Source organism: Cephus cinctus, unplaced genomic scaffold, assembly GCF_000341935.2.
Source record: "Cephus cinctus unplaced genomic scaffold, Ccin1 Ccin1_scaffold0143, whole genome shotgun sequence".
Classification (NCBI taxonomy): domain Eukaryota; kingdom Metazoa; phylum Arthropoda; class Insecta; order Hymenoptera; family Cephidae; genus Cephus; species Cephus cinctus.
The window spans coordinates 633,803-655,716 of NW_014332873.1; the positions used below are offsets into that span (position 1 = coordinate 633,803).

Consider the following 21,914-nt stretch of genomic DNA (forward strand, 5'->3'; position numbering starts at 1 on the left):
CCAAAAAATAAATGTTCTCGTTATCTGTCTTATCTCTTTACGTTATTACGAATAATCAGTACGAAAGATTCATTCCGTCCTTTTACCGTGCTGAGAACTCGAAAGACTTCTTTCCGATTAAGGCGGAGTCGACGAGACTCGATCTGAATCGAGAAACGGATGCCAAAGTGGAATCGATCGAATTGGGTCGATCTCTCGATACTTTACATCTTATTATGGCGCCGATATTACGCGAAGAGAATTCGATAAACGGCTGCCTTGATTTTCCCGGAGAATAATATTCATTAAAGTCCAGCGAGTTGCTGCTGCTTAATTGGGAAATGGATGAATAACGTGACGGCAAAGTGAATTCAACGAAATTCACGCTAATCGGAAGAAATATCCGCGACGACAGAACAATGCCCAAAAGCAACGTAGGCCAAAATAACATGTCACGTGGCCAACGTGAATAAATTGAACAACCGATCCCGTATAGCCAGTTTACAGTTTTTCGTAGATAATCGTCATCGTTTGCGAGAGCTACGTCATCGCCTGGTTTACCTGAAAATTGTGGTACCGGTCTCGCGATGTGTCGCTGCGTGCAGCGCGGGAGAACCGGTTCCACGAATGTGCCCGACTGTAGGTGCGTGTGTGAATCGTAAGAGGACCGCACGCACGCGCACTGAGAGACAGATGTAAATAGTCATAAGGCACGTAGAGTGATTAGGTTAGGTTAGGTTAGGTGTATAGGAGGTATAGGAGGTATAGGTACGATCGTCATTAGACGATGCGAGAGGCATGTGTGAGATCAGTGAATGCGTGGCTGCTAAATGGCTCGTGTCGATGTGGTAACGTCCCACGCGGCTGTGAGCGAGCTGGAAAAAAGCAGAAGTAGGGAGAGATCGGTACCAGAGAGAGAGAGAGAGAGAGAGAGAGAGAGAGAGAGAGCCGTGAGTTCTCAAGCGTTGTTAGCCACTTGTGAGAGTCTCGTATGTCCACCGAGAGAGAAAGAGAGAGAGAGAGAGTGTGTGTGTAAAGTTTATGAGTGCGTTTTCTGCCATTCTCTGAGAGTGGGAGAGCGAGAGAGAGAGAGAGAGAGCGAGAGAAAGAGTGCTGGAGAATCTGGTCACTAGAGTCTACCAGGCGCAGCCGATGCCACATCGACTCGCGATACGAAACCGTCAAGACCATCGGCAGTTTTTAAGCCGCGATCGCGCAAGACACGCAGCCAGTGAACGAGCAGGCAGGACGAGAGAAGCGAAGAGACAGAAATTCGCGAAGAGTTTGAATCGAGTGAAAGGAAAGTGTTATAATTGAGAGAGAAAGGAATTTACTGAGATTTCGAAGATCGTTATGCTTCCTTGTGAATCTTTTTTAGTTTGTTGATGTTATTTATATTATCGTTTTTCGTTCGTTTACTCTATTTATTTGAAATTTAACTTACCCGTTTACACGAGTGATGATCTGGTATTGTATTTGATTCGTGCGTTTATTATATTTTTATCTGTTCGGATCGCCGTGCTACGCGTGGAAGAGTAATTCGAGCGTGTCGATAGTTTACGAATAGACTTTGTAAACAGTGAGAAGTAAAGGAGAAACCGAATATTTACGATCTGGCTGTGTTGACCTAAACGTCAAAATGACTATTCAGAAGAAAGGAAGCAATACGAAAGGGAAGAGTAAAGGTGCGACGAAGAACGTCAGCGAAGTGGCCAGCACGTCCAGCACATCCAGCACATCAAAGACAGATGCGGCGCGTAAGAGCTCGATGGCCTCGAGCGTACAGTCGACCGAGGTCGTATCGTCGACGAGCGTCGTCCAGGAGGCGAAGAACGTAGCCGAGAGCGAGTCCAGGAGTAGCGTCGTTGAGATGAGCAGCGCGAGCCGTGAGGTCATCATGGACTCGAAGGGAAACGTCATTAAAGTCATTGAGCACGCGCCAAAGACAGTGAAGCAAGCCTCCTCGGCTTCGAAGCTAGGCAAAAGTTCACAGGAGTTCATAGCCGGAGAACAGACACAGTCCTTCAAACAAGGATCATCCAGGATCCTGGAGGGAACCGATCGATCGACGTCGTCAAAGAATTTGAAAAGTCTTCAGGACTCTGGACGCTCCTCCATAGCTCAGACTGGCCAGAGTGAAACTTCGGGTCATTCCAGCAAATCCCTACAGACTCAAAGACAAAGTCAAACTTCGTCTCATTCCCAAAGTACGAAAAAGTCCAGCTCGTCCACCGCGTCGTCGGAACAAATAATCGATGGATCGGCGCCGATTGTTCAGACCTCTTCCAAATCGAGCGAGACCAGAACATCGGACCAGGTCGCCTCACAAGGGGTCACCAAGGACGGACAGACTGTCATGAGCACGACGAAGATCCACGAGTCAGGTCATAAGGTCGATGACAATGGCGTAGTCACTTCCAGCGACAGTCGAAGTATCGACAGCCAGACCACCGTAACACCGGAATCAGGAAGGTCAAAGGTCACGGATGGTAAATCGACAATTGAAAACACCGGAGTCAGTCACAGTTCGCGTCAGGAGCTTGGATCCGGGTCCAGCCTCACGGACAGCTCCAGAAGAAGCGTCGATCAGAATTCCAGCAACATCGTTTTCGAGAAGACCATCGTTGACAGCACCGGCAGGAAGGTCACCAGTGACAAGTCCGATAAGGAAGTTCACGCGAGGCGTACCAAGCCAGGAGACTCGACCTGGGACGGGAAATTCGTATACGAGAGACCGACACCCACCAAGAGGAACGTCTCGGACTCTAAAGTCTTCCAGCATCCTCAGGAGGATTATCGTAGGAGCCCTGGAAAATCGGCATCCAGTAACGTCCAGGAGAAGAGAGGATCTTCGAGCAGTCAGACGATCGAGAAATCGTCCAATGTGGATGAACGCAGGTCCAGCTCCAGCGTTGTGGAAAAGTCATCTTACGTGGACGAGAGACAATCCTCCAGTACCGTCGTTCAGGATAGCAGTGTTCAGGATAGTACCGTCACGAGGAGCGTTGTCTATGACTCCTCGGGCAAAGTGATAAGCGATACCACTGATCACACAGATGAGAGGAAGATAGTGGATCAACGTGAGGTTACAGGCACTGATGAGGATCGCAGACGTTACGGCAGACCTGGTGATTCGTCCTGGGACGGGAAGTTTGTTTACGAGAAGCCTCTTGGCACCCATAAAGGAAACGTATCGGACGCGACTGTTTTCCATCACCCTGGACAGGACATGGTCGAGAGTACCGAAAGAGTTGACTCCAGAGAATATAGTCAGGATGGTACCTATGGAAAGGAATCGTCCAGTAGGATTCGCACTGCAAAAGGTGCGACGGACTCCACCAGCTTCATATCTCACGAGCGTAAGGACGTTAGCCACGAGAGCTACGTTCACGTTGACGATGGAAAGGCGCAAGGTAAACCAGGTCCATCAGGATTACCAGCGGCAGGACGTCCTAGCAGACCTGGCGATTCCTCCTGGAACGGACAGTTCGTAATTGAGAAACCGCGAGATGATACAACGAAACGAACGACCGATTCGACCGTCGTCAGGACGACGAGGAAGAGAAACGACTCCGTCGACGTGCAGGACGTCACCGAGGAGCAGAACGTCTCCGAGGCGGTATCCGCTTCCTACATCGTCGAATACTCCACTAGTGGCGATTCGAAGAACGTAGAGAAAGTGACTTCCGTCTCGGAGACGATTCTCGAGGAGGATGTCTCTGCTAAAAGACCCGTAGAGGGTGGTCCAGGTCTTTCCGGGTCTCCGGGAAAACCCAGAGACACGTTCCCAAGGAGTAGCAAACCTGGACAGTCCACCTGGGATGGACACTTCGTATACGAGAAACCTCAGACTCCGACGTTCGATCGTCGGGGTCCTGGTGCTCCTCAGGATTCGATTTTACAAAAAACCGGTAGAAAAACCGGGCTGATTGACATTCGTGACGTCACCGAAGATAATTCGATAAACGAGGCAGAAATCTCAACGTCCTCTTACATCGTTGAACATTCCTCGAGTCAGCAAAGCTTCGCAGATGCCAAGGACGTCAGCATCTCGTCGGTGACGTCCGAGATAATTATTCAGGATGATGGTCGTCCTGGGACCCCAAGAGGCGGACCGACAAGTGAACGTCAGGAATCTCCCAAGGTTCGACCAGGAAGTCCTGAGAAGTTTCCACGGGAAAGAGACGTTAGAACTACCAAACCAGGATCGTCTACCTGGAACGGAGCATTTGTCACCGAAAAAGCTCAGGACGCAAAAAAGCCTTCGGATTCAAAAAGACCCAGTGACGATGCTAAGAAACCATCGAGTAGAGGTCCGGCTGGTAAGCCAAGTCAACCGGGTACGCCAGGGAAACCTGGCAACGTCGTTACCAGGAAGAACGTGAGTGATACCACTTTGGATCTGACTGATGACATCAGGACGCTTGTTGATAGCGAAGTTGTCAGCAATTCCTTGATAGTTGAGCAATCGACTACCCACGAAAGCTATTCAGACTCTCGAAACGTGGACTTTTCGACAACTTCGAAAGAAACTGTCATCATTGTTGACGGGCAACCAACTACCAGCAAGACCATCACTATCGAAGGCAGACCCGGAAGTCCCGATTGGAAAGCACCACGTCCAGACGACAAGAGCGTACGACCTGACAAGCCTGGTTCTTCTACCTGGAATGGGTCGTTCGTCACGGAGAAACCTGACGAACCAAGGAAACCAGCCGACAAAAGAGAACCGGAAGTCACGCACGTGGTGAAGAGTGTCAAGATACGCGAACCGATCCAATCAACCGATCACGTAACATCGATATCAATTTCTGATATATCGAAAAATCTGCAAAGTTCCTCTGAGGTTGTCAGCAGCTCCCACGTGGTCGAACAATCATCTCGCACAGATTCGAAGACCTTGGGCTCGTCCAGCATTTCCAAAATCGTCCAGGAAATACAAGATGGTAAAAGACCAACTGATGACGGTAGACCGGAAAGACCTGGCGAGGAGATTTCACCGAGAAAGCCAGGTGGTCCTCAAGTTGATAGAAAATCGCCCGAAGGAAAATCAGGAAGTCCCGAAAAGAGTCCTGGCGATAGATCGGTACGTCCGAGCAAACCAGGCTCCTCAACCTGGGACGGTTCGTTCGTCTATGAAAAGCCTCAGGATCAGAAGAAACCGCAAGACTCGAAACCCCAGGATACGAGAAAGCCAAAGGACGATGTTATGAAACCAACTGATAAGCGTCATCCTAGCGATACGAGCAAGGATTACGTACCAAGGTCGATCGAGCCAACCGATTCCGTCGTGACGTTCACGTCAAAAATCGATAACGTCGATCGGCAAAATATAGTCGACGTAACGGATATCAGTCACACGTCCGAAGTAGTTCAACAGTCGTCGTCCTACTCGGTCGAGCATTCGTCTAGTTTCACGTCCATCCAGGACTTCCGTGACGTCAGGGAAGAACACGTCATCACCGACTTCACTGACATACGTCACGATGTGGTGAGTGCATACTAAACTACAGCTATATATATATCGATGCTCTTACGCTCGACGGACCAAGCAACCATAATTAAGAATAACTGAGAATTAATGCCAAATGACTAAAGATCATGTTCCAAATGATTCGTAATAGATCGATAACGATAATTTTATTTCCTCGGTTTGTAAACTTATGAAAGTTTCACCAGTGTTGGCGGATAATTATTCCAGCTCCTCTACGCCAATGTCCAATGAAACTGGCCGAGAATAAACCTGACGTAATTCTGCTTCGCGGAACTAGCTTCCAAGAAGGATCGTTATCCTGATATTATACCTGTTTATTATCCATTTACTTGACCCCGCTAACTGCAACGTGCACATTTTTCGTTTCTCTGCATTTCATTTGATTTCAATATCTCTTCGTACGAAAGTGTCAAAATTCTCTTTGATAAATATCTATACTGACAGATCTCGAAAATGACGTCTAATAAAATTATTGACAAACACTTTGTTTATGTCTCCCTGAAAATTATCTCTATAATTTACGAATAATATCAGCCTTAACTAATCATCCTGACGTTATCTTCGGTGGCATTAATTGCATCGCTCGCCTTGCTATGCTATCGCCATACATTTATACTTCAAGACGACTTGGTAGTTCGAAACCCAATTCTTTTGTCTTCTCTGAATATTATGCATTCTCTTATCGAACGGCTATTCCGATAACACTGTAAATGACCCGTTATCAAAAATATTTAGTAAGCTTAATTAATATCAATAATTCAATTTTTCTCAATGGTGTAGTCAGGATCAGTTTTATTTATTATTCACATATATACATATATATATACCTACGTATCTTTTAGACTGAATGACAATTGAGGTACTGTCACAATTAATTACGTCCTCTAACACCGACCAGTACGTATGCTTAGGTGTTTCATAAACGTCACCGATTAAAACCTATGTTTGGCACTGATGTCATCGCGCTTAACAACCTATTCGAATGCAGGACAAATTGATTTCGGTGGCACGTACACGAGGCTCGGAACCTTGCTTAAATAGATAATGACGGACCGTGTTATCAGGCGCGGCTATTCAAATGGTTTGTCATTACGAAAAGCCACTCCATGTCATTTATACGGATTAATATAAAACCTCAAATCATGACACTCTGCACCGTTGCATAATGATTCAGAGACTCGCATACGCGCACTACCTAGCTATACCACAGGTACCATAGTAAAACTGTTGCACCGTGTACTGGCAGGATGGAAAAAGTTTTTAATCAAAAATATTTTTCCCATTTTTCGAAATGGTTATGCTAACTTTGAAAATTTTTCAAACTACAAGTTCTATACCAGTTCGCTATTGAAAGCGCTGCATTATCAGTCAAAACTTTTAATATGATAAATTCAATGTTAACTCCGCGATTTTTTGTGAATTTATAACTAAGCTTAATATCGATTTGAAAATATTTAATATTCCCGCGCTTTAAAGACCTTCTGAATATACGAGAATAAATGTAAATACTTCTTGCTAGAGACTTTAAACCGAGTCTCGTTTTCATAGAACACGACAGATGTAGGACGTTACTCTCGCGTTACGTAACTACGACTCGTCGAGTCTTCCATACCATAGGACTGTACACGTAGTGCCCTGTAGCCATATTGTTTTCGATTGTTAAACACGCAAACAGTCCACGCTCCACTTGTATCGAGACACGCGAGACTCAATACGTAACTCAGTATGGCTGACCTTGTTAGAGATTCAGCTGAAGTAAATATGTACTTGTCGCTATATATATTTATAAAATATATTCGCGCAAGTATAAAAGCAGATACGAAAGTGCAGTTACACGCTTCTGTCATTCGATCCTTCTTCCCCGTATCAACGGGCGGAAGATAAAAAGGAGTCTGCGAGAGTGCAACGTACCTCAGAGATATCAGGTAGAGAATTGCAGTGATGCCAACTTCGAAAAAAAAAATAAAAAATAAAATTTAAAAAAATTTGTTTTACCTTAGAATCGTTAGAAGCAACGGGTAGTAGCTCGCCGTGTGTGCAAACTATATTTGCGTAATTGTTAATTAAATTATTTATGGGAATTTCGGAGTGTCGGTGGATTCTCGGGAAATACTATTTTTGTCATACATATTCGTAATTCCTTTACTACTGTTTGTCCACATCCTGTTGCATCATCGACGAGTAACGAAACAGGTTAGTTTCACTGTTACAGAGTCGAAGCGCATCCGAGAGGATGCATAGTTAAAATTCTCGGAAATTTCCGTCGAGTGCGAATTGTAATGGCGCGAGGTCCCTTTGCCTTTGTTAAATTGTTAAACGTTAGCTTTGACTCTCTGGGGAAATATTTGTCCCGGATGTAAAAAAAAAATTTTTGAGGTATTGATATTGTTTTGACTAGGGGAAGATAACAGTTTATTAATTGCATTGTAATTCGAACTGAAACAACCTGTACACGTAGTATACATATGTACGTGATACCATTATGCATTACACTATACGATTAGAATGTACGATTAGTCCTGACAGAAAATCGATTTTCGTCATCGCGAAACGCAGTTTCGTTAGGAAAATACGAATGAAGCTTTAAGAGAAAGTTTTGCGATCCCTTAATGGTATCTACATCTTAAGGTACCTTCCGTTATACGTTAGAATCAGCTTTTTAATTTCCTACAGCCGATGCACTTTACTCGGCCGTGTCTTCAGTCCAATTAAAATAGAAGCTGACTGCGTTACGGTTGAATTATAGATCCACAGTGCCGGCGCTACTCGTTGAATCTCCTTTTGCAGTTGCACCACCCAACTGCCTCAACAATTCGATTACCCCTAGAAAAGAGAATTTCGATTACGAAATATCTCAAAATAGCTGACTGCACCGTATTCCCCAGTAACGACGAAGCCAAAAAGAGGACAATAGCCACATCCGTTCGTGTGAAGTGAAAGACTTGTTTTTGTCCCTGACAGTTAATGACCATATAAAAATATCGAAAAGTGAAAAGAACGTTTTCGAAAGTCCATATTACACGTGTAGAAATAAAATGACAAAATTTTGGTTGACCATAAAAATATGTTGGTTCGGTCATCTATAAAGAATTTTAATATTCGAAAAATCTATTATTTCTTTATTCAGTATAAACTTTCTCAAAGTATTAACAAGGGGAATAATTGTAACGATAATAGAACATCTAAGAGTACTATATCTGTAGTCTTGTTATTATCGGCGTACTTAGAGTCTGAACTTGTGTTTCTTTTCTACGATGTAAGATAAGAGCGAACTCAACTAGCGAGATACCGCACGAGATCTCAATACCTCGTGGGTTAACCCGCGCCGGGAAAGTCTCGATGGTTAGCAGCTGGTTAATAACGAACATAAATAGGTGCATCCCGCATTAATACGAAACTTCTTAATTAAATTCGCAGCGAGATGTCAACCAATCAACGAGAGAGTTCATTGACAAAGAGCAGCTGACTAGTATGGTAGCGCGAGATGTCGTCGACGAAAACCGCTTCGATAAGACCACCAGTACGGGACCAAGAACACCGGGTGAATCACCGAGAAAGTCATCACCCGAAGGACCCGGTTATCCCCGTGGAATTCCAGGACTCCGGGACGATGAGAAACCGAAACCAGTTCCAGCTGCAGGGAAGCCGAGTCGACCTCAGCAACGTGAAGATGCGCCGCAGAGACCATCCGAAGGAGCTCCAAAGTCCAGAAGGTCAGTGTCACTAATAGAATAAAGACTCGAGCGGTCTCAGTGATAACGAAGTCTCGATACCGTTATCACCGATGACGTAAAATTTTGTAAAAATTGCCCGATAAAAATATTTCATAAATCATACTATCGTTTTAGACCATCCGATGGCAGACCATCTTCCCCAGACAAGTCTCGCGACTACGTATCACCTGGAAAGCCGGTACCAGCGGCAGGGAAGCCTTCGCGGGTCGACGAGAAGCCTGCAGCTGGGAAACCGAGGCGTGCGGATGAGAAAGCATCCCCAGGAAAAGGACCACGTCCGGAGGAGAAGCCGTCAGCTGGGAAGCCAACCCGTCCCGAGGAAAAGAGACCGGCTGCTGGAAAGCCCAGCAGACCGGATGACAAGGGCGCAGAAAAGCCGCGCCGTCCTGATGAGAAACCCGGGAGACCTGGTGATCAGAGCCCGGACTCACTGGACGGTGACATCGTTACGCCCCTGGAGAAGATCCCTACGCCCAAGGATATCCTCTCGAAGATTCCCCTGAAGGAACAGTGCATCTGCGAGCTGTGCACTTGCGGGTAAGCGCGACTCTTTTGCTTGACTGTACGAAGTGGTAGGCCTGATTGCGTCTTTTGAGCCTTTGGAACGTTACCCTTAAAATATGAAATTGGAACGATAACGATAACGTTATCGCAAATCAGCAGCAGATCCGATCGTTTGTAATCTAATCGAAAGTGAAACTCAGTTTCTAATAGGGGGAGGCGAGGGTATAACAGCCCAGCAGTGGAAAGATTAAAAAATATAAATATTTTCGTTTATCGGTTATCAGTCGAAGATACATTTATTTATCTCCGAGCGATTGGCTAATCTTCGAGTGTCGCTCATATGTTTGGCACGGACATGAAGTAATGATCGTGTCGATTCTGTCGCTTGTATCCTGGCTTGTTTTGGTCGGCAGGAAATGTTAGGCGATGAACAAGGCAAGATGAGCGATGCATGATTCATAAGATAATTCAAGAGAAGCCGTTTCTCGCAATCGTATATGGCGTTACACGTACGCCTAACAGAATAGTGTCGTCAAGAATTTTTTTCCCTGTACGTTCACTAACTTTTCTCCGGTTGGCATATCCGACGCCGACAATACTATATAGTTATATACGGTGGATTTCACTCGGAGAGTCTCTTGATCCTGTGCCAAGGAAGCCATCGTTCAATCATGCAGGTCTGTTCGTTAGTCTCGAGGTTAGTAGCGTCGCCAGACGTCCGTACTGAATGGTCGACCTAACCTCGCGTTAAGAAAAATTAAATCGGCTTGACAAGTGAAATCAGAGCTGGTATTACGGAAGACTCGAAAATTCGTACATGGAATAACGCGTGACTATACCAACCGAAAAGTAGTAACGGATAATTTCGCCAGCGGCCTAAACTTTCGCAACATCCGTTAGAAATCGCCGAAACGAATGCCGCGGCCTCGTGAGTTTAAAGACGAAAATAAATATGTCGGTCTTTGTCGAAAAAGACACGGACAGTGTCCCGTGTCTCTGGTTGAAGAAGAATAATCGGATCGTTCGAAGATTATTCGCGCACCTGAACGACACAACGAGAGTGAAGGAAATGGCGACGACTCTCTTTCCTCCGACGAGGAGAAGAAATCGTGGGCGAATATTTAACGCCCGTTTACATTTGCGTTGGCGTCTCGGACCGTCATTCATTTGTCCTCCGTCCTGTCTCCTTCACAGCAGCCTCCTTCGTTCGCTTTACTTTATTTGTACCCAGAGTACACGCGAACCACGCAGTATCGTACTTCCACGTAGGCGCAAGAGAGGAGCAGCCTCTGATTTAAAGAGCGTAGTAACAGTGCGCCGTTGCTCTTGAGAATTGACTCGGGTCAATTGACTAGTCAATTTTGGAATCATAACTCGTTATACGCTGAGTTACCACTTGCTTATGTGGAGCCTCGCGCAAATCTTATACTTTACGTATATTGGAAATAAGTGACAGGAAATTATGTTAAAATTCGAAATACTAGATAAGATGTTTTTTTTGAAAAGTCATCATGTTACACACTACGCGATAAGCAGTCGCCCTTGTGCTGTAAAAATTTATTAATTCTCGATAACGATTCGCTTTCGATTATATAACGAACTTACGTCCATTAGTCGTATCCGAAGGGCTCGTATAATGCACGGGATACGTGCAGGCTGATTAAAGGCTAGTTCACTCGCTCGAGAGTGCAGAGTATATAGTTGGCTGATCCTCGAACAAAGTGGGACGCGAGACAACGCCTTTTAAGGCAAGTTGATTCTGGCCAATCGCGTCACTCCGTTCGTCTTCTCTTCCTTATTCGACGCGACCTGCCTACATGTGTCTCTCACACGCCGTGCACCAAGGCGAACCCTATAATGCCATAGCGATATGTGTCAGGATTTTTGAAGGATCATCTGGACCCCAAGGATACCGCGAGCAGTCGACCTTTTTTCGAACCAGTGAATATCAGATCGTACGTTAGCCTAGAATTGCCGATCAGGAATCTCTTGGGACCGATCATTGCGAACGAGCGTTAGGCAATTTTCATTCGTACGCCGATCGATCCTGGATATCCTCGAGATCGCCTTATGAAGCGACACCGCACTAAATAAGTCAACCGATTTGGAACTGACGATTGGATCGCGCATGCGCAGATGCCATTTACGGATATTTATGAGACGTTCGAAAGTGCCGTGTTGCGGATTCGCGAAACAGTCCAGTTTCCTTACCGAATCTTCATTGAAATTGCACTTACCGATTCCGACCGTGGTCTCTCCCCGTGGCTGAGATGGTCGAATTACCGATTTAGGAATCGATTAATTTTCATTTTCTTTAATCTGTCCCACGTTCGCTACCTACGCCTCTTCGGCATCGTGACTCAGAAATCGGTTGATGCCTACTACCGATCGATCTGACCGTTATGCTAATTTGACGGGTTCGTAGGTGTTATTATTTCGAAAAATAGACACCATTCATCATCAGGTGTTCATGATACTTATTTTACATATAGGGACAGTGTCGGAAATGCTTTAACGTGGCCCCGAGATACACGAAGTTCACGGGTCTGTATAATGGATCTGTTTACAGAGACTCGGGCGCAATGTCAAACGTCAGTTGGTGCAGGAGTATCGCGTGGTTAATATCTAAATGTAAAATAATTGATGTTGAACGACCTTTCACTGGAGGTTCTGTTCTTTATAATTTATAAAGCCTTGGATCTGCCACGTCGAGGACTTGATGAAAATAAAAGCAAACGATGGGGGGACGTGAATTTTTCAAATCTACCAGACGCCTGGAATCGTGGCGCTACATTCTTGCAGAATAAGAGTGACAGGAGATCCTTAGAGAAGTCATTTTTGATGAATTATATAGTGGTACGATACGATAACGTGTAAAAATGAACGTAATCGATTTACCTCTTGTCCAGGTCAAGCTTACGTTAGTTCAGCTGGTGTATCGATCAGAGCTGGAGACGTCTCGACTGAAAGTGACTTGTATACCTCACGATTCACTGGCCCTTAATATTCATGGTGACAAATAAATTTTCAGCCGCCACCGCTGTCCACATAACTTACCCCAGGACCATCTCGAAATACCGCACGAGCCGGTCTATGCGGTCAGCTCCTATCGAGAGGAATACGACGAGAAGCACGTGGACAGGCAAGTGACGTATCGTCATGAGGATCATCTGCACCTGGAGGGAGAGTTCATCGGGGAGAGACGGACTGACTATGTGGGACCACGTGGGGAGAGACCGCGTGCCGTGAGGCCACATGACAATCTCAAGCCAGAGGGTGAATTCGTTAGCAGGCCTAAGGAGGAAGCGCCTAAGGGCGAGAGGGCGCCTGTTAGGAAGCCCCAGGATAATTTACGTCCCGAGGGAGAGTTCATAGGTCGTCCTAAGGAAGAGGCACCCACCAGGGGTGACCGCGCGCCTGTCAAACGGCCAAAGGATAATCTTAGACCCGAGGGAGATTTCGACAGTAAGTTTTTAGCAGTTTTTTTTTTTGCGAAATTATGGGAATTTTATTTGGGAGTAAAGTTTTTTAGGGTGTTTTTGTAAATCCGTTAATTGGTCTTCTTCATCCTATTAGGTGTCACTACTACGGAACTGGTATTTACCGGGGCACCCGGTGAACGACCTAGTCCCGTTCGTCGCAATACTTACACGAAGGTCGAAGGTGAATTCATCGACGAGACTACCAGTCGATCAGAATACATTGATCATCGCAGCATCCAGCGGGCTGAGATCGTTAGACGCACGGATAATCTCACTGTGGGAGAGGGAGAATTCACGGTGGGTGAATCTGGAATTAAAAATGTTTTATTATATATTGATAGATTTTTTTTTGTTATTATTATTATTTTCTGTTTGTTTTGTAGGGAACCTCCCATGTCAAGGAAGATTTTCATACTCACGAGATAGTCGATCGTGAACCTCATAGACGACAGACTTGGACCAAGGAGGATATTGACAGATACTACGGAAGGACTGATGTCATTGAGAACGTCACTACGACGCATGAAGAATATCGGAATTTCGATCAGACCGACTACAGGAATACTATTGTTATCAGGAGAGATGATAACCTCAAGCCAGAGGGTGTTTTTGAGGGCACCCCAAAGTCTAGGGAAGATTATATTCCTATGATAACTGAGAGGCCTGAACCACGAAGACCTAAGGATAATCTGAAACCTGAAGGACCTTTCGAGGGGAAACCAAAGGACGATTTCTCGCCTAAGCGAGGGGAGCGCGCCGACGTCAAGAGGCCCCAGGATAACTTGAGACCCGAAGGACTCTTTGAAGGAAGACCAAAGGATGATTATTCGCCAAAAACAGCGGAACGTCCGGAAGTTCGGAAACCAAAGGATAATCTTCGTCCTGAAGGAAAGTTTGAGGATCGTCCACGAGACTCTTACACTCCTGCAGAACGTCGTCAGCCAATTAGACAACCTGACAATTTGTATCCCGAAGGAGAATTTGAGAGACCCAAACCTGAACCTTATGGACCTGGTGACAGGGCTCCTATTGTTCGTCATCCTGACAATCTGTTCCCTAAGGGCGATTTCCCTGATCGAGAACGTCAGCCGTTTAAACCAGCTGAGAGAAGAACTCCTTTGAAACACGATGATAACCTTCGTCCTGAAGGTGACTTTGAGGGTCGCCCTAAGAATGACTTTGGACCAAAGCGGGCTGAGCGCCCTGAGGTTAGACGTCCTGAGGATAACTTAAAACCAGAAGGACCCTTCGAGGGAAGACCCAAGGATGATTTCAAGCCAACCAAAGGGGAACGAGCTGATGTAAAGAAACCTAAAGATAATCTAAGACCCGAAGGACCTTTCGAAGGAAAACCCAAGGATGATTATTCACCAAAAACAGCGGAACGTCCGGAAGTTCGGAAGCCAAAAGACAATCTACGTCCTGAGGGAGATTTTGAAGATCGTCCACGGGATTCTTACACTCCTGGTGAGCGTCGTCAGCCGATCAGACAGCCTGACAATTTGTATCCTGAAGGAGAATTCGAAAGGCCCAAACCCGAACCTTATGGACCTGGTGACCGTGCTCCAATTGTTCGTCATCCTGACAACTTGTTCCCTAAGGGTGATTTCCCCGACAGAGAACGTCAGCCCTTCCAGCCCGCAGAGAGAAGAAAACCAATTAAACATGACGACAATCTTCGACCGGAAGGAGACTTCGAGGGTCGTCCTAAGAATGATTTTGGACCAAAACGAGCTGAGCGTCCTGAGGTTAAGCGTCCTGAAGATAATTTGAAACCGGAAGGGCCATTCGAGGGCAGACCCAAGGATGACTATAAACCTACCAGAGGAGAACGTGCAGATGTGAAGAAGCCCAAAGATAATTTGAGACCCGAAGGAACATTTGAAGGAAAACCAAAGGACGATTTCTCACCCAAACGCGCAGAACGACCGGAAGTTAAGAGACCGCAAGATAACCTCAAGCCAGAAGGTCCTTTCGAAGGCAGACCTAAGGATGACTTCTCTCCCAAGAAGGCTGATCGACCAGAAGTCAAAAAACCAAAAGATAACCTTCGCCCGGAAGGCGAATTCGAGGATCGTCCAAAAGAAAAGTACAGTCCGGGGGAGAAACGTACGCCCATCAGACATCCTGATAACCTTTACCCAGAAGGAGAATTCGAGAGACCGGAACAGGTACCTTATGGACCTGGTGAAAGAGCACCAATCGTTCGCCATCCTGACAATCTGTTCCCTGAAGGAGATTTTCCTGACAGGGAACGTCAACCCTTCCAGCCAGCTGAAAGGAGAACTCCAATTAAACATGATGATAACCTTCGCCCCGAAGGAGACTTCGAGGGCAAACCTAAAGATGATTATAGGCCTACGAAGGGTGAGCGTGCGGACGTTAAGCGACCTAAGGATAATCTGAGACCTGAAGGTGACTTTGAGAGACCAGAGAAAGCACCAGTTGGACCTGCTGAGAGAAGAACTCCTATTAAGCATCCTGACAATCTGAAACCTGAAGGCGACTTCGAAAGACCGGAACATGAGAAGTATCGTCCAGCTGAACGGCCGGAAGTCAAGAAACCAAAAGATAACCTTCGTCCTGAGGGTGATTTTATTGGACGTCCTAAGGAAGAAGCTCCTAAAAAGGGAGAGCGCGCTGATATCAAAATACCAAAGGATAACTTACGTCCTGAAGGTGAATTCGAGAGACCCGAGAAAGCTCCGGTTGGACCTGCAGAAAGAAGAACACCCATTAAACATGCTGATAATCTTAAACCTGAAGGAGAATTTGAACGCCCTGATCATGCGGAATATCGTCCCGCTGAACGTCCGGAAGCTAAGAAACCGAAAGATAATTTGAAACCGGAAGGAGAGTTCGAACGTCCTGAAAAGAAACCCGTAGGACCTGCAGAAAGAAGAACACCCATTAAACATGCTGATAATCTTAAACCTGAAGGAGAATTTGAACGCCCTGATCATGCGGAATATCGTCCCGCTGAACGTCCGGAAGCTAAGAAACCGAAAGATAATTTGAAACCGGAAGGAGAGTTCGAACGTCCTGAAAAGAAACCCGTAGGACCTGCAGAAAGAAGAACACCCATTAAACATGCTGATAATCTTAAACCTGAAGGAGAATTTGAACGCCCTGATCATGCGGAATATCGTCCCGCTGAACGTCCGGAAGCTAAGAAACCGAAAGATAATTTGAAACCGGAAGGAGAGTTCGAACGTCCTGAAAAGAAACCCGTAGGACCTGCAGAAAGAAGAACACCCATTAAACATGCTGATAATCTTAAACCTGAAGGAGAATTTGAACGCCCTGATCATGCGGAATATCGTCCCGCTGAACGTCCGGAAGCTAAGAAACCGAAAGATAATTTGAAACCGGAAGGAGAGTTCGAACGTCCTGAAAAGAAACCCGTAGGACCTGCAGAAAGAAGAACACCCATTAAACATGCTGATAATCTTAAACCTGAAGGAGAATTTGAACGCCCTGATCATGCGGAATATCGTCCCGCTGAACGTCCGGAAGCTAAGAAACCGAAAGATAATTTGAAACCGGAAGGAGAGTTCGAACGTCCTGAAAAGAAACCCGTAGGACCTGCAGAAAGAAGAACACCCATTAAACATGCTGATAATCTTAAACCTGAAGGAGAATTTGAACGCCCTGATCATGCGGAATATCGTCCCGCTGAACGTCCGGAAGCTAAGAAACCGAAAGATAATTTGAAACCGGAAGGAGAGTTCGAACGTCCTGAAAAGAAACCCGTAGGACCTGCAGAAAGAAGAACGCCCATCAAGCACGACGATAACTTGAAGCCTGAAGGTGAATTTATTGGACGTCCCAAAGAGGAAGCCCCGAAGAAGGGTGAGAGGGCAGACATTAAAAGACCCAAGGATAACCTGCATCCCGAGGGAGAATTTGAGAGACCCGACAAGAAACCTGTAGGACCTGTCGAGAGAAGAACACCGATAAAGCACGCCGACAACCTCAAGCCTGAAGGTGACTTCATTGGCAGACCAAAGGAGGATGCGCCGAAGAAGGGTGAAAGGGCTGACGTCAAGAAACCCAAAGATAACCTACGACCTGAAGGTGACTTCGAGCGTCCTGAGCACACTCCGGTTGGTCCTGCTGAACGAAGAACGCCTATCAAGCATCCTGATAATCTAAAACCGGAAGGAGACTTCATTGGTCGCCCTAAGGAGGAAGCTCCGAAGAAGGGTGAGAGGGCTGACGTGAAGAAGCCTAAGGATAACCTTAAACCCGAAGGTGACTTCATTGGCAGGCCGAAGGATGATTACAAGCCTACTCGCGGTGAGAGGACAGAGGTCGTCATCCACAAGGATAACCTCAAGATGGAGGGTGATATCGACACGTACAGGTCCAGGGACGATTACAGTGCCACCAGGGTGGAGCGTGTTGACGTTATTCGTCGAGAGGATAACTTGAAAATCGAGGGTGAGTTCGTAGATATCCGTCGCAGGGATGACTACAATGTAACTCGTGGAGAACGCACTGAGATCATCAGGCACGAAGATAACCTCAGACCGGAAGGAGACTTCGAGAGACCAGAAAAGTCACCGGTTGGTCCTGCTGAGAGAAGGACCCCTATTAGGCATCCCGATAATCTTAAGCCTGAAGGTGAATTCGTACGTAGACCCAAGGAGCAGGCACCTACGAAGGGTGATAGGGCAGCCGTGAAGAAGCCCAAGGATAACCTGAGACCTGAAGGTGAATTTGATATACCTGAAAAGGCTCCAGTTGGTCCTGGTGAAAGGCGTACTCCCATCAGACATCCTGATAATCTTCATCCCGAGGGAGACTTTATTGGCAGACCCAAACAGGAAGCTCCTAAAAGAGGTGAACGTGCTGACATTAAAAAGCCCAAGGATAACCTCCATCCGGAAGGTGATTTCGAGAGGCCAGGAAAGAGTCCAGTTGGTCCTGGGGAAAGACGCAGTCCCATCAAGCATCCCGATAACCTTCATCCTGAGGGAGACTTCATTGGAAGACCAAGAGAAGAAGCTCCTAAGAGAGGAGAGCGCGCGGATATTAAGAAACCTAAAGATAACCTCCGTCCGGAGGGTGATTTCGAAAGACCCAGTCCAAGTAAGGTCGGTCCAGGCGAACGTCGTACTCCAATTCGTCATCCTGACAACCTCAAGCCCGAAGGTGAATTTCAGAGACCTACACCCGCGAAATTCGAACCGTCTCAAAGGCAGACACCAATACGCCACGAGGACAATCTTCATCCCGAGGGAGACTTTTACATTCAGCCCAAGGATGACTTCAGTCCTAAAAAGGGTGAGCGTGCTCCAGTTAGGAAGCCACAGGATAATCTCAAACCGGAAGGTACTATGGAAATAAGTCCTTCGTCGAAGGACGATTACAAGTACATCAACGGAGAACGCGTTGAGGTTCGACGTCATGAGGATAACCTGAGGATGGAGGGCGAGATAGACGTCAGACGTTCTAGAGACGATTACAAGGAAATTAAAAAGATCGAAAGAGTGGATATCAGAAAGCGCGAGGATAATTTGAAAATAGAGGGTGACTTTATCGACGTTCGCCGAAGGGAAGATTACACTCACGTGGTTGGCGAACGTGCAGCAATCAAGAAGCATCCAGACAATCTTCGTCCTGAGGGAGAATTCGATAGGCCTCGTAAGACTGGTCCACTTGGTCCTGGCGAGAGAAGGAGCCCGATAAAGCATCCGGACAATCTTTATCCCGAAGGAGAGTTCGACAGAAGGTCACCGGACAAGGTCGGACCTGGAGAACGCCGTTCTCCAATTCGCCATCCTGACAACCTCAAACCCGAGGGAGATTTCGTAGGGCGACCAAGGGATGACTTCACGACAAAGAGAGCAGAGAGAACGGAAGTCGTCAGGCGCGAGGATAACTTGAAGATGACTGGAGAGTTCCAAGACACGACGTCTCAAAAGTCGACGTACACAGTTATCCGCGGAGAGCGTGCTGAAATTAAGAGACACGAGGATAACCTCAAAGTGAACGCAGGTACCATGGAGACCAAAACAACCTCCAGGGATACGTTCACGCCGACCAGGAAGGAAGTTTCACCAGCTGGTAAACCCGTCAACAACAGACGTCACATGGAATCATCCATATCACTTGGTGACGACACTTCCGTCATGATGACGACCAATCAACGTAATTACAACACATACACGAAGCGTACTGGAAAGGATATCGCTGCCAAGATAAGCAACCTAGAATCCGATAGCAAAAAGACTGTAGCCGTCGATTCTAAAACATTGGCTGACGGATCAGTGGTTACCACAACCAAGACAACAACAACGACACACGGCGAGCAGCACATCGCCGGTCAGACAGTTCAGCAACAACAACAGCGTATCTCCAAGACGTCAATCACCGACGGCCAAACGTCTCAAGACGCAACGCGCAGATATACCGCTGTGGAAAATCAACGTCGCGTCAAGGAACAACACCTGAAATCCATAAACGAACAACATTCGAAAACGCAAAACATCTCGAACACGCGTCACGTGGTCGACAACCGTTCCATCACCGACATCAACCGTCACGCTCATAACCAAATAATCCGCGATGACGCAACAACGACCAGACAGGCTCTCGAAAGCAGGACAAGCAGCAGCCAAGAGGCGCACAGGCAGCAACAACAGCAACAACAGCAACAACAACAGCAGCTTCAAGAGAGCAGCCGCAGGGATTACGTGAACAGTCAGCACGTCGAGAACCGTCAAAGCAGCTCAACCCGACAAAGCTCGAAGCACAGTCAGCACACGGTATCGAGTCAAGCGCGCTACAACACAGGCCGCTCGAGCAGCAACGAATTTCGCCAAGCAATGAGCAATCAGTCCGATCAGACCAGTCAGAGTCGGCTGGAATCAGCAACGAAGACCAGTCATCACAGGAAGAACGTAATATCGTCATCGTCGGCGGACGTGAGCAACTCCGTGTTGCACAGGCGGGGCGTGACGTCATCGACCGAAGCACTCCACACGATCTCGTCGACCGCGGCAGATCAAAGAAAAAGCATCTCCAACCTGGCCGAGAGTGGACAGTACATCAGCAATTCCAGCCAGAGCAGCGACAGGCGCAGCCTGACCTCCCTCCATCGCAGCACCAAGGACGGGAATCCTTGGGCTTCGTCCACCTACGAGCGACCTCAGCGAATCGTTCGTCAGGACAACCTGACGGTCGGTGGGAAATTCTACTCGCACAGCGAAGCCAAGAATTATGGAAACTTCGCAACTCAGAAAGTCGAGCGCGCCCATCGGCAGTCTAACGTCTCTCATATTAGTCTGGGCGACGGCAGCAACGTTTCTTCCAGCATGTACAAGAGGGAGTATGTACCCAGACACAAGGGACCCTGTCCAGCTGCTCTGATAGAAACGAAACAAGCGCCGTTCAAGCACACGCGTGACACACAGAAGCATAAGTTTTACATGCCGGTTGTTTCAAATTGATTTGGTTGTTGTATGCTGGACGTTATTGTTTAGCGAGAATTGTGGGTGGCGGGGAGTGGAAAGAGAACATGGCGAAAGAAAAGTCCCGTTTCTACCTGGACTGTGATAATCTGTGATGCCTACGAACGACTAGAGATGTATCTTTTAGTAATTAGGATACGTTACGTTTACGCCTATCAAGAGTAGTTGGGCCTAATCGATGGCGCCTATATGGTTGTTGATTGTAATCCTTTACGATATCTGGATATTGTACTGGCGTTACGTTGAAATTTATTTTCATTTCAATTTTATATTTATATATATACTAGAGATATATACACTATACTACAGAGGCGTATATATATATACACCATAAAAATATACAATTATATCTACATTGTCGAGAGCTTTGTGTTATTCGTATTACGCTGAAAAAAAAAATGACAATTTCTAATGACATTCGGGTGATCAGTCGTCGTCGATGTAAAGAAAAGGGACGATGCTGTAAATGAAAAATATGATACCGCGTTTAATTTCTGTCGTATCACGAGTATCGACTTCTCGTAATTCTCCTCCCGCAGTCAAAGCGGCGAATATTGACGAAAGTTTAGGGTTCATTTTCACATTAAGCCACGTGTATTACGAAGCAATAACTAGAGCTTAAATATCCGCGATAAGGTCGACCTGGACCACGAGGTCTTGGTGAATCGATGCCCAGCTTACCATATATAGTCAAGCCACACTTCTTTTTATATAGCATAATCGAGCATTCACCGTACTTCGTATTATGCAATGTTATTGCCACCCTATGCTATATATGAATTTACGTTTTTTTTTTTCGTTTCCGTTTTATATATAAATGCACATGAATACACATGTGACTTTTTTTGTTTCCAGATACTTTATCGTACCCCGCATTTCCTTGTTGGCGTAACGTTTAATTAACAGTTGCCCGGTAGCGCCGTTTCGCAATATTAATTTTTGTTAAGGCTTATTTTTGTATTTTATACCAGAGACAATATAGACGCATCGCCAATGGACGCACGTACGCGCCTACATAAATATATGTATATTTACTCGTTACTCCGTTGAGAATTAATATTTCTTCTTTTAATACTGTCACGTATTAAGAGTTTTGTTAACAAGCTTTTTTTTTGGTTTATTTACTTGTATCTCTCGCTGAATAAAGGAATTTTCCTAACGATCGACTTACTTTATCTGTACACTTCCGTGTTCCAGTTGCATACGGCTTCAGTGCATATGCTAAGAGGTATGGAAAATTATG

At 46.2% G+C, this 21,914-nt stretch overlaps 1 protein-coding gene across 1 annotated transcript; it reads left to right on the top strand.

Moving 5' to 3' along the window:
• The first annotated feature begins 999 nt into the window (after positions 1–999).
• Positions 1,000–21,831, top strand: LOC107263216 (titin). Its single transcript, XM_025080594.1, has 7 exons — positions 1,000–5,470; positions 8,891–9,186; positions 9,322–9,744; positions 12,743–13,176; positions 13,288–13,490; positions 13,577–15,905; positions 16,080–21,831. Exons 1-7 carry the CDS (start codon positions 1,619–1,621, stop codon positions 20,648–20,650), a joined length of 12,108 nt encoding a protein of 4,035 aa, XP_024936362.1. The 5' UTR covers positions 1,000–1,618; the 3' UTR covers positions 20,651–21,831.
• The last annotated feature ends 83 nt before the right edge of the window (positions 21,832–21,914 follow it).

What these genes read in the sequence shown, in the direction of transcription:
- LOC107263216 (XM_025080594.1), top strand. Translation starts at nt 1,619, where the DNA reads ATGACTATTCAGAAGAAAGGAAGCAATACGAAAGGGAAGAGTAAAGGT. An exon ending in ACCCGAGGGAGATTTCGACA is followed by an intron (nt 13,177 to 13,287) that starts GTAAGTTTTTAG and finishes TCATCCTATTAG; the next exon opens with GTGTCACTACTACGGAACTG. An exon ending in ACCCGAGAAAGCTCCGGTTG is followed by an intron (nt 15,906 to 16,079) that starts GACCTGCAGAAA and finishes AGAAACCCGTAG; the next exon opens with GACCTGCAGAAAGAAGAACA.